General features: G+C 35.0%; 2 protein-coding genes across 2 annotated transcripts; both read left to right on the forward strand.

Moving 5' to 3' along the window:
* Nucleotides 1-6,072: 6,072 nt before the first annotated feature.
* Nucleotides 6,073-12,409, forward strand: LOC131158525 (uncharacterized). Its single transcript, XM_058113394.1, has 2 exons — nt 6,073-6,274; nt 12,120-12,409. The coding sequence occupies exons 1-2, from the start codon at nt 6,073-6,075 to the stop codon at nt 12,407-12,409; spliced, it is 492 nt and encodes a 163-aa protein (XP_057969377.1).
* Nucleotides 12,409-13,569, forward strand: LOC131158526 (uncharacterized). The gene has a single exon (XM_058113396.1). It carries the CDS (start codon nt 12,409-12,411, stop codon nt 13,567-13,569), a length of 1,161 nt encoding a protein of 386 aa, XP_057969379.1.
* Nucleotides 13,570-14,313: the final 744 nt, after the last annotated feature.

A 14,313-nucleotide genomic window follows, 5' to 3' on the forward strand; every position in this document is an offset into this window, starting at 1 on the left:
ATGTTTCTTCCATCAAGGGTAAACATTCAAATGTCAAAGTAGCATTTTAAAGCTGATCCTAAAACTTTTGCTCAGTGCATAGGGCAGCTCATAGCGAGCCTTAAGGGGAATGGGGTAATCTCTTTTGCTTCTATAGCTCCATTTGATGATAACGAAGTTCAAAAACATTACTTCACTCTATGGAAGAGTTATGGGAACCTCATAGACTGTTAATTTTTAATTTTACGCATATGATAATAGAACATCTATGTCTTAGTTCATTAGCTATTTCAATACCCAGAAGGGGAGTCATCATGTTATTTTGTACACAGTACAATAGTGGCAAAGCAGATTCATGTCAATTTGGGTCTCACATCGATTTTTCAGGATATATTTGAATCATTTAAAAGCTTTTCAATGAGCATATTATCGGATGACTCGAGATAACAATTTTTATTTAAATTATGGATTTAAGATATGGTTACATGGATTACTGTCATGAATATGCTACATCATTTCATGCTAGTCTAGAATGTCTCCTGCATGGCAGATGCTGTTGATGTGTATTGCATGCTGGTAGTGGATATAGGTTTTCGCATGCCTTCAACTTCTTATAAATGATCTATTTCAACCTATCAAGTGTAAGTGTTAGGGGAAAACGCCCAATTTATAGTCGACATGCTGCCGAAATTGTGTTAAAATTTTCCAAAGTCCTAAACAAAAGATAGGCTTAGTTTAATGTTAAACTATTTTTGAAAGGATAAGTGAAACTTAGGAATCATAATAAATTAGGCAATATAGACTTAGTTCATTTAGAATGGACATTCATTTACAAGTTTTTTATTTGGTAATCTTAAAGCATTCATTGTCATGCCGAAATCATTGAAAATATTATATACACTTGGATGAGGATTTGAAAATTTTAAAAACGCATAAGTTGAATATATACATAACTCACAGGGAGCATCACTTTCATAATCATTTAAATTAAATGCCTCATCATCTCATAACATTCATGTCCAAATTCACGGATGAATAATAATACCACACTGAACTCAATACTATCCACTGTTCTCTGCTGTTCGCATTATGAATTTAAGATATGGTAACATGGATTACTGTCGTGAATATGCTACATGATTTCATGCTAGTCTAGAATGGCTCCTGCATCGCGGATGCAGTTGATGTGTATTGCATGCTGGTAGTAGATATAGGTTCTTGTGTGCCTTCAACTTCTTATAAATAATCTATTTCAACCTTTCAAGTGCAGGTTTTATGCGAAAATGTCCAATTTACAGACGGCATGCTGCCAAATTGCGTTAAAATTTTTCAAAGTCCTAAACAAACAATAGGGTTAGTTTAATGTTAAACTATTTTTGAAAGGATGAGTGAAACTTAGGAATCATAATAAATGAGGCAATGTAGACTTAGTTCATTTAGAACGGACATTCATTTACATGTTTTTTGTCCAGTAAGCTTAAAGCATTTATTGTTGTGCCAAAATCATTAAAAATATTATATACACTTGGCTGAGGATTTGAAAATTTTAAAAACGCATAAGTTGAATATATACATAACTCACAGGGAGCATCACTTTCATAATCCTTTAAATTAAATGATCTCATCATCTCATAACATTCATGTCCAAATGCCTGGATGAATAACAATACCACACTGAACTCAATACTATCCACTATTCTATGCTGTTCGTATTATGAATTTAAGATATGGTTACATGGATTACTGTCATGAATATGCCACATGATTTCATGCTAGTCTAGAATGCCTCTTGTATAGCGGATGCAGTTAATATGTATTGCATGCTGGTAGTGGATATAGGTTCTTGTGTGCCTTCAACTTCTTATAAATGATCTATTTCAACCTATTAGGTGCAGGTCTTATGGAAAAACATCCAATTTACGGATGGTATGCTGCCGAAATTGGGTTAAAATTTTTCAAAGTCCTAAACAAAAATAGTCTTAGTTTAATGTTAAACTATTTTTGAAACGATGAGTGAAACTTAGGAATCATAATAAATGAGGCAATGTAGACTTAGTTCATTTAGAATGGATATTCATTTACATGTTTTTTGTCCGATAAGCTTAAAGCATTCATTGCTGTGCCAAAATCATTGAAAATATTATATACACTTGGCTGAGGATTTGAAAATTTTAAAAACGCATAAGTTGAATATAGACATAACTCACAAGGAGCATCACTTTCATAATCATTTGAAAAAGACATAATTAGGGATTCGTTTGGACATATGAGTTGCAATGTCACTGTAGAAAAGAACCAAAAAAAAGTCGAATAATTCTTGTCTATGAAACAGTAAAGCATGCTAATTAGTCACGTGTCCCCGGCTGGATTTATTCGTTCCATCCCCTTCCCCATGCAATGTTAATACCTCATTGAGTCATTGTGCAAATCCCCCATAAACTAATCTCATGTTGCGTTCCAGAGCATGGATTTTACATCGTAAGTTTAGATTTAAATAGACTTTACTAAATTTCAATATAATTTTATGCTCCTCGTGTTTCGAGACACTTTGGACTTGAATTTACATTGAATTTAAATAAAATGTAATATTAAATTGTATTAAAATTTGTCCAAATCCATTCAAATGTTTGAAATCTATGCTCTCGAATGCAACGTTACATTTTTCATTATTGATATTACTACCGTTCAAATTATGTAATATGCATGATTATGAAATCTTTGCCAATTTGTTATACCATATAATTATTTTTCCTGATTATACTTAGCATTAACTCTCCTCGATTTGGTATACTAATTTTTTTTAATGACTCTTAATTTGTAGGATTCGCGGTTATCATAACATCAGCATGATGCCATGCATGCATGCACTACAGTCGTCAGATGCAACTTTTGACTATTTCTTTATAATTTTTATTGTTATTTGAACAAATGGAGTTTTTGTATTTTAATTTGAATTTGTATTAGTATTTGTATTTTAATTTTGAATACTTTTAAATAATTTTTGTTATCTGAACATATGTTATTTCTTTATTTTAATTAAATTTGTATTTAAATTTAAATTTTTGAATGATTTACGAATTTTGCAATAATTATGGTTTCAGTTTATATATTTGAAAATGTAATTATAGATTTTTATATAAGAATTCATGATTAAATAAAATTAGCATAAAAGGTTGTTTAATTTTTATAATTACTAGTGAAAGATTAAAATTCGTCACTAATACCCTACTATTAGTGACGAATTTTTGATTCACCAAAAATACCACACTAGTAGTGACAAATTTCTAATTCGTCACTAATACCATACTAGTAGTCATGAAATTTTTAATTCATCAATAATACCACACTAGTAGTGACGAATAACTAAGTCATCACTAATATCTTACTAGTAGTGACGAATTTCTAATTCGTCACTAATACCGCCCCTATTAGTGACAAATTTTTGATTCACCAATAATACCACACTAGTAGTGACGAATTTCTAACTCGTCACTAATACCATACTAGTAGTCATGAATTTCTAATTCGCCAATAATATCATACTAGTAGTGACAAATATCTAAGTCGTCACTAATACCCTACTAGTAGTGACGAATCTATAATTCATCACTAATATCCCTACTAGTAATGACAAATTTATAATTCGTCACAAATACCCCTACTATTAGTAACGAATTTGAGTTGAGTTGTTATATACTATATAGTGATGGTGTTAGGGTTTTACTGACGGATTAAATCTGTCACTAATACTCCATTATTAATGGCGAAAATTATATTCGTCACTAAAAGTTAGTAGTAATGGCACATATATCAACTATTTGAAAAACGTCTCAAATACTCATAAATTCGTCACCAATACTATTAGTGACGAATTTTTGACTAATAGTGACGAATTTTACTCGTCACTAATATCTCGATTTTTTGTAGTGTATCGTTGCGCTAGACCGAAGCACATGGTGCGAGACTGCCCTACACCATCAAATGCAGCTCCTCCTCCCATACCATACTAGGGAGGTTATCAGGCGCCACGTGGGGGCCAGAAGAGGAATATGGCTCTAGCCAAAGTGTTCGCTCTGACACCGGGTGATGCTGAGACAGCCGGTGACGTGGTGACAGGTATGGTTAGCATGCTTTCTTTTAAAGTTATTGCATTGTTTGATTCAGGTGCCACACACTCGTTTGTGTCTTCGAGGTGAACTATATTATGTGGGGCAGAAATGCAGTTGTTAGATACTGAGTTGTTGGTATCTACATCGGCTGGGTCAACAGTGAGATGTAGTAGAGTGCTCCGGGGTTATTTAGTTGATATTCAGGGGAAAATCTTGTCTATCAATTTAATAGAGCTGGATATGCATGGATTCGATGTGATTTCCGACATGGATTGGCTAGCAGCTAACTTTTCTAGCATAGTGTGCCATTCACGAGAAGTGATATTCAGACCTTAAGGATGAGCAGAATTTAAGTTCTCTGGGTCGCGAGTGCAATCCCCGCCTCAGTTAGTTTCAGCTATTCAGGGTTTGTGGTAGTTGTGAAGGAGATGTCAGAGAACGAATTGAAACTTGCTAGTATGTCTGTACTAAAAGAATTTACAGATGTTTTCCCAGATGAGTTACCAGGCTTTCCACCCGATCGTGAGGTAGATTTCCCTATTATTGATCTACTTCCAGGTACAACACCAATTTCTAAAGTACCTTATGGGATGGCGTCAGTAGAGTTAGAAGAACAGAAGAATTAGTTGCAAGATCTACTTGATAAGGGTTTCATACGACCCAGTGTATCTCCGTGGGGAGCTCCAGCTCTATTTGTGAAGAAGAATAACGGGTCTCTGAGGATGTGTATCTATTATAGGGAGACTAATAAAGCGACGATCAAGAAAAAATATCCTCTACCCGGTATAGACAATTTGTTTGACCAGCTCCACGGTACACGGGTTTATTCGAAGATTGACCTCAGATCCAGTTATCATCAAATGAAAGTATGAGCAGAAGATGTCTTGAAGATGGCCTTCAGGACCAGATACGGGATTACAAATTTCTTGTTAGGTCGTTTGGTTTGACAAATGCTCCTGCAGTATTTATGGACTTGATGAACTGAGTCTTCCTCCAATACCTAGACTAGTTTGTTGTTGTTTTTATTGATGATGTACTGGTCTATTCGAGAAGCTATCAAAAGCATGAAAGGCACTTGAGGTAGGTTCTGCAGACGCTACTGGAAAATAAATTATATGCCAAGTTTAGTAAATGTGACTTCTGGCTTGAAAATGTAGTGTTCTTTAGGCATGTTATATCTAGAGATGGTATTTCCGTAGATCCTAGTAAGATCGAGGTGGTAGTGAATTGGGTTAGACTGAGGAATGTTCAGGACATTAGAAGTTTCTTGGGGTTAGCTGGTTATTACCGTCGTTTCGTTGAGGGATTTTCAGCTTTATCAAGACCTCTGACACGATTGACTAGGAAGAATGCCAGATTTGAATGGGACGATAGTTATGAGCAGAGTTTCTAGGAATTGAAGTAAAGATTAGTCATAACACTAGTGTTGGTCATCCTGTCAGGGGGTGAGAGTTATGTCATTTATAGTGATGTGTCCTTGAAGGGACTTGGCTGTGTATTGATGCAACATGGCAGGGTGGTGGCATATGTGTCCAGGAAGTTAAAAGAATATGAAAAGAGCTACCCTACCCATGATCTTGAATTGGCTGTAGTTGTACACACATTGAAGATTTTGAGGCATTACCTGTATGGCAAGCGGTGGGAGATCTTTTCCGACCACAAGACTTTAAAGTACTTTTTCATGCAGAATGAACTAAATATGAGGCAGAGAAGGTGGTTGGAGCTAATTAAGGATTTCGATTATACCATTTGCTATCACCTGGGGAAAGCAAACTTGGTAGCTGATGCATTGAGCAGGAAATCTGGGGAATCAGTATTGGCGGCTATGGAGATCAAGCATCTGATCATGATGGATCTGGAGAGACTCAGCATCAAATTAGTTGGAAGTAATCCTCAGGTATGTATTTCTAGTTTAGTGGTGCAGCCTACTTTACAGGAGAAGATTAATGTTGCTAAAAAAGAAGACCTAGAATTAGCAAAGGAAATGGATAGAGTGCAGAGTGGTCTGGGGGAGGAATTCAATGTTGCAAATGATGGAGCTTTGTGGTTCCGTTCCAGGTTATCTGTTCTTACCGATGTTGACATTAGAAAGACTATTTTAGAGGAAGCTCACAGATCTTTGTATAAAGTTCATCCTGGAAGTAAGAAGATGTACAAGGGTCTACGAGAGTCGTACTGGTGGAGTGGTATGAAGAGAGAGATCGCCGAGTATGTAACGCAGTATTTGACATGCTAGCAGGTAAAAGCTGAGCACCAGAGGCCTGCAGGTCAGTTGTAACCATTATTTATCCCAAAGTGGAAGTGGGATCATATATCCATGAACTTCGTGTCAGGACTGCCGATGATGTTACACGGCCAGAATGTCATTTGAATGATTGTTGACCATTTGACTAAGACCACCCACTTTTTACCTATCAAGATCAGCTACTCCCTTAACTGTTTGGGAGAGATTTACATTCAGGAGATAGTTCGTTCTTATGGGGTGCCAATATCGATTATGTCAGATTGAGACTTGTGTTTTATGTCACATTTTTGGAAGTGTTTGCAGGAAGCACTAGGGTCTCATTTATCGTTTAACACGACATTCCATCCTTAGTCAGATGGGCAAACAGAGAGGACGATACAGATATTAGAGAATATGCTCCGAGCGTGCATATTGGATTTTGGGGGTAATTGGATTTAGTTCATGTCGTTGGTAAAGTTTGTGTATAATAATAGTTATTAGACCAGTATTAGCATGGCACTGTTTGAAGTATTGTATGTAAGAGATGTCATTCTCCTTTTTTTGGGATGAGATGGGTGAGTGGCGAGTTGTGGGGATAGAGATGGTACAACAAGCATGTGATAAAGTTGTAGACACCCCATTTTTACCCAGGCCAAATATATGTATTACTACTATTATTATTATTGTTATTTTATTATTATTATTATTATTATTATTATTATTATTATTTTATTTATTCTTATTATTATTATTATTATTAATTTCCACTAATCTTATTATTATTATTATTTTTCATTAGTATTATTAATATTAGTTTTATTTTTATTTTTTACTTCTATTTTATTATTATTATTATTTATTATTTTCATTATTATTTTTAATTTTTATTACCATTATTATTAGTATTTTTATTACTATTATTACTATTATTTTTATTATTATTATTATTATTATTATTATTATTATTATTTTTCATTAGTATTATTCTTATTACTTTTATTTTTATTTCTATTTATATTGTTTATTATTATTATTATTATTATTATTTATCGTTTTCATTATTATTGACATTATTTTTAATTATTATTATTATTAGTATTTTTACCTTTATTATTACTATTATTATTATTATTTTATTTATTTATCTATCTTTGTTATTACTATTATTATTATTATTTTATTATTATTATTATTTTTACCTTATTATTATTATTATTTCCTTATTACCATAATAGTAGTATATATTATTTCCAAAAAAAAAACATACCGTAAACCAAAAAGGAAATGTTTTTAGGGTTTTTCAAGATTATTTTTATAAAAGGGGGGGGGGGGGGGGGGGGGGGCAGAATCTCTCTGGGGGCGCATCTTCTTCTTCTTCTCTCCCTCACGGCAGTCACACACCACGGCTGTGCAGCGGCCTTTTCTTCTCTCCCTTACAGCTTGAGCCTTCATCCACACACCGCAGTAGCAGCGTCATCTACTGCTGCCAGTTTTTTTCTTCTTCACTCACGCTCCATCCCAGCAAAAACACCAAGAAAAGCAGCCGCCACAGGCCGCCTACACAACCCCTCACCTCACGGCCAAGCACCCAGCTCCCCTGCAACCTCACGGCATTCTCTCCTCCTCCTTCCACAGCCGCAGACAGCACTCCACGCAAAGGGGCAGCGGCCACGCACAGACAGCAGCAAAGAAGGCAATCCTCAACTCTCCGGCCTTGCTCACCAGCTCCGGCGACACAGCAGAGAAGAAAACACAGAAAACGTAGCCGGAGAGACTCAACCACCATGGCACCACAGCAGCCCTACACCAGCAGACCATTGCCGCCAGCCTCCTCTGCTCCAGCAAACTCCGACCACTCATAGTCGCTGCCGCTTTCCCACGAGCCTCCGGCAACCATCGCTGTCTCCGGCACCCTCTCAGTTCTGCGGCGCCCCCCCCCCCCCCACTGTAAGCTATCCTGTACACATACACCACACCCACACGCACACGGAACTCATGCATGCTGTTTCTCACACACACAATGCATATATATATATATTTATATATTTATTAGTGTTAATATATATATATATATATATATATATATATATATATAGGTATATATTGGCTTTGTTTGCGGTTTTAATACTTAAAGTTTAAATGTTTATATATTTGCATCTATATGTATATACTATATTGACCATATTAGTATTATTATTTGTATATTATTGATAGTAATATCATTATTATTTATATATTATGTTATTATGTTGTTTTGTATGTTATTATTAATAATGTTGTTAGATTGTTCGTATATTACCATTAATAATATTATTGTATGATTTGTATAATATTTCTAATGTTGTTATCACATCATAGGTGTATTGTTATTATTAGTATTATATGATTTATATATCATTATTAGTAATATTATTACTTAGTTGGTTTATTAATATTAGCATTGTTATTATATTAATTATATTAGTATTAGTATTACGTAAGTTTGTATATTATTATTAATTACATGATCGCGTTATTCTTATGTTACTGGTTTGTATATTACTATTAGTAAAATTACGGCATAGTTTGGATGTTATTATTATATTAATTATTATATTGATTTTATTAGTATTAATATTCTATTGTTTGCATATGGTTGGTATTATTATTATGTGGATTGTTTTATTATTGTTATATGCTATTATTGGGTTTATTATGTAGATTGTTTCATTATTATGTTTAGGTTTATATAGTTGATTTGCATATTTTATATTTTGGTTACGGTTGGCATGTTGATATATCTAGTAATATTGTGTTTAGTATTTTAGTGTATTTAGCATGTTAGTTTTAAGGTATGTTCAATATTATAATGGATATTACATATTATATATTTATTACTATCATATTTGTAGTATTTTAATGTACACAATATCATTTATCTTGGTAACCTTAGTATTTTGAGATTATGTTATTATTGTATATTAGGGTTCATTTAAAATTGCTGCCTTACTACTATATAATCTTAACATTGTATTCTCGTATTTTAATTTATTATATCTTGATGTACTTTTAGGGTTGAAATTGCTTCCATATAAATTATGTACTTAGGGCTTTTGGTCATTATTGTACTCACTTTGTATTTAATATTTGTATAGTTAAGGTTGCGTGTTAATTTTGGTTGCCATATTAAATAGGTAATTATTAATTTTAGAATTAGCTTGTTTCCATAAATTCAATTATTTTCTTGCCCGTTTTAGTAGTTTACATATTTTAAATTCGATTTGTTTTCCTTAATTAATTGTTAGCATATGTATGTCTTGTGCATATCTTTGACAGCGTGTTAATATTAAGATAAATATCATATTATTTAAATATGTATATTGTTAGTTAATGATATTTAGTATTGTTACTGTTAATATTATTATTGTCACCATTATTGTCATTTATTATTATTAGTATTATTATCATATCTATTACTACTATTAATATTAGTATTGTTATTAGTATTAGTATTATTTATTAACGTTATCATTCTTATCATTATTAATAATATTATCACTATTTTTAGTATTTTCTTTATTCGATCTTATACGTACTATGGTATATATTTTGATAAAATATTTTCTTGATTTTTAATTCCCTATGATTTTATTGCGGGGGGGTATTAGCCTTCGGGCTTCACGTACCTATAAGCTCTGAGGGAATATATATGTATACATTATATTTATTTATTTATTGTTTTATTTATTTATTTACTTTTCACATGTATTTATAAATTCATAAAAATGAGTAATTTAAAAACTTATTAGATTAACTTAGGGATAATTTCAAATTAATTAGGTACTGTTCGTAAGAACGGGCGCGTAGGGGGTGCTCGTACCTTCCCCTCGCGTAACCGAACTCCCGACCCTAATTCTGATAATGTAGACCGATTCTACCCCTAACGGGGTAGTAATCATGTGTTCTAACCACACTAAAGGTTAGTGGCGACTCCGATATTCCGTGATTTTTCCTAAAAATATTAAAATAATTTTTTCGCCGCCCGGGGCACACGCGCTCCCGGGACGTCGTGACAGTTTGGCGACTCCGCTAGGGACTTAGAGAGTCAAGCCATTAATTAATTGAAAATTATCCCAAGTTTAAATTTAATAAATCTTTTAATTACTCCTTATTTTGTAAATATTGTAATTTGTAAATAACTTTACTTAATTGTAAATATTTTACTTCCATAATTTGTAAATAACCTCAATTAATTAAAAATATTTTGTTTCCTAATTTGTTGATGTAGATATTTTGTTTCTAAATATTCTGAATAAGCATATTAATTGTAGATATTGTGAATAACCATATTAATTATAGATATTTTGTATACTAATCGTAAATATTTTGTTTCCTTATTTTTTGTTTCCAAAATTTTTGAATAAACATATTAATTGCATATATTGTATTTCCATATCTTGTGAATAAATACATTAATTGTAGATGTCTTGTTTCCTTATTTTTAATAGCATGTGAATAAATGTGGGGATAGTGGGATTAGGTTAAAAAATTAAATTTACACACTCTCACGCTCTATACCCGAGCTTTACCTGATAAGATTAGATAGGGGTGTAATAGCATTTGTCCCTTGGTAGCTTAAGCTTGATGGGACTCACGAACCACCCCGCTCAGTGCGAGTTTTGTCCGGACCCTTATGGGGGAGGATGAAATTTCAAACTGGGGACCTTTTTGTCAATAGGGATTAGAGCCTACCCACACGTAATTGTCCATAGTTTTCCCTTAATTAGGATAGAGCCATGAAGAAACCCTATAAAATAGGTGTACCTACCCTAAGTTGGGACATGAGCCACATCCTTCTCCATGTATAGTGTGTTGTATATATGTTGTGAGATACTTTGTATTATATCATGCATTTGACATCAATTTAGACATGCATACTACTTTGCCAGTATTCTGAAAAAGCCCAATAATGAGACCATGGCCCATCCTTTTTAAAAATAAAGCACTTGACCCAAGCATTTTAAAATATGGATCGGCTCAACCCTTTTTCAAATAACTCGGGCCCAATTCTTTAAAAACAAACCTAGGCCCGACCTTTTCCTAAGTAAAAACTTAGCCCAGGCCTGATTTTCAAAAAGGGTCAAACCCAGATTTTTAAAAATGGGCTTCGGCCCTATTACCCAAAAATCCGGGCCAGTATTTTCTAAACAACCTAAGCCCAAATCCTTTTAAAACTAGGGCTTGATCCCACCATGAAATATATTGAAGCCCATATTCTAAAATACTTGAGGCCCAAGTGCACATTAAAATCCACAAGCCCATACTGAACAAATCCAGTGGGTTGACTAACCTGGGTCAACCCCAACCTCAGATCATAATTTGACCCTTCATAGAATCTGAGGTACATGGATCTTCGTCAAGGAAAAGAATGATTGAGAGAAAAATTGAATTGAAATCGTGACCCATCAATGATTGTCGTAATCTTGAAATCTCTTATTAGTGGAACTTTTCCTAGAATGCCGACAAAGTAGTTAGTTAGGTTACATTACATCCAGGCTTTCATGCATAATTTCACGCACAATAGGTTCCATATATGTTCATATCCTATTTGTATGTATTTTTGCACTAAGTACTCCCATACATAAAAACACATTGCATCCCATGGTCATGCATTAAATACTTATGCATTCACACATTTCATAATCATGCATCCCATGCTCAATTTCATGAACATGAAGGCATAATCATCTCCGATAAGTTGGTAGTCACATCTTAATTTTCTGCGTTGAATTATATGATAATGTTGCTGACATATTGCATCCATATAGGCATCCCATTTACTTTCCCAAGGTTTCTGGAAGAGATCAGATTCAGTTATGAGGACACTGTTGTTTATCAGGAGACCGAGTCCGTAGTACAGTTGTATTCTGAAAGACAGCAAAAGCAGTGGGGAGATAGCTTGAACGAGGAATCAAAAGTGGAATTACCTGCCAAAGTGTGCTTGTATACCCGGTCAAACTCCCGGGAGGAACTAAAAATTATCTGGAAGAATTGGACCCGGAACGCCGTTTGGAATTCTCACAGTTATATGGCCATATCGGTTTCTTGTTACACATAATGGTGAATCTTCAGATGGTGAAGGCATTGGTGGACTTTTGGAATCCTCCGTACACATGTTTTACGATAGATGGAATCGACATGGTCCCTACAATTGAAGAGTACTCCTCGCTACTGCATTTGATGACACGGCGATCACCCTATCGCACTTATGTGCCTGATTCTAGGATTTCCTTAGCACGGGAGTTGTATAACCTTGCTGGGGTCAAGATTCAACGAACGGAAGGGGAAAGCAAAGGGATCACTTGGAAATGCTTGAAGGAGTTGTGGGAAGAAGAGAAAGGTGAAGAGGTTCAGATACATTTGGTCGCACTGGCCATATATGGCCTAATTATATTTCCCAAAGAATTAGGGACCATTGATAGATCCACTATTTCTTTTGTGGCGCAAGTAAAGAATGGGGCTAATCCGGTTCCCGGGATTTTGGCAGAAACCTTTCGATCTCTTAACAAATGCAGGAGCAAGGGTCAGGAGCGACTGAAATGCTACGTATCATTACTCTATGTTTGGTTTGCCTGTCACTTGCCAAGTAACCAAGGGGGGTACCGTAACACCTTTTCAGCTCTTCGAATCCCCTTAGCCGAGTTCGAAGAGGCTCAGCAGAATATTCAATGGAGCAAGGCTAACTGGAATGAAAAATTACACAAACTGAGGGAGTTGGGATTAGTTTGGCAAGCGCCATGGATGAACCATTCCAACATGATGTATCGATGTGGAAACTTCCCGTGGGTCCCGTTATTAGGTCCATGGGGAGGAATAGCATACGCTCCTTTGATGGCAAGAAGGCAAGTGGGAGCGTCTCAGTTTGTGCCTATGACTCACGGATTAGCCGACTCGGACTTCGCATATGAAGTAGGAGACACTCAAGATCAAATTAGAAAGTTCATGGTGGCTTGGAAACATGTGCACCTAATAGGTCCAGGTGATGGAATTGCCACAATCCAAGGAAATTATGACTTATGGCGGGAAAACCGAGTAAACCCCCGACTCAAAAGAATCCCAGAAGTTGTTATTGAGCATGTTAAATCACCAAGCGTGTGCATACAATTGAAGCCACAAAGGGATCCATGCCTAGTAGAAAAGGGAGATGCAAGAGCAGAAGTGGGGAATCAGCAAAAGGAGGCTCTAGTCTCTGTCTATCGCAAAGAAATCAAGCGATAGAGGATTCGGTACATACAATCAGAAGAAGAGGTCGTGGCTCTAAGAAAGGAAAGACGAAGACTTCAAGCAGCACTTGAACAGAAATCCCAAATGTTAGAAGATGCTCATACCGAAGTCAAAAAGAAACGCTCTACATACAAGAGTTGGAGAGGCAGGGGGATGAGCAGAGAAGCAAGTATAATCAAGTACTGGAAAAGATGGAGCCGTGCATAACGAAAGCGGGCTACTGGGAGGCCAAGTTTCGGGCTTTGCGTAAAAAGACGACACAGCAAAATGCAGAGATTGTGCAATCATGAGCAGATTTTGATTTAATATTTGGTTGGATTTGTTATTGTATGAAAGGATTCTATTAATGAAAAGCAGATTTTATTTTCTACAATGATGATGATCTCTTCCATGAACCTTGATTGGAGTACATTAGGTTGCATACATATGTTTCATATTTGTGAAATTTACACCTGTCTTGAAAAGACCATTGCATTTCATGCATTCATTCCTATGCATTCACGATTCTAAAAAGGAAAAGTTTTGGTTTGCAGTGCCTAGCCACAGAATTTGTCTAAGCAAGCAACATTGAGACTGTCACGCATCAATACAATACCAGGAGAAGGGCAAAAGAAATGAGTGAACAATTGGAAGGTAGAGTCCTGGGCATAGAGCAAGGACAAGAAGAATTGAATGAAAAAATGAGCAAGATCCTGGAATTGTTGACGAACAAAGGAAAAGCAGTGCAGAATGATCCGG

This window comes from Malania oleifera, chromosome 6, assembly GCF_029873635.1.
Source record: "Malania oleifera isolate guangnan ecotype guangnan chromosome 6, ASM2987363v1, whole genome shotgun sequence".
NCBI lineage: Eukaryota > Viridiplantae > Streptophyta > Magnoliopsida > Santalales > Ximeniaceae > Malania > Malania oleifera.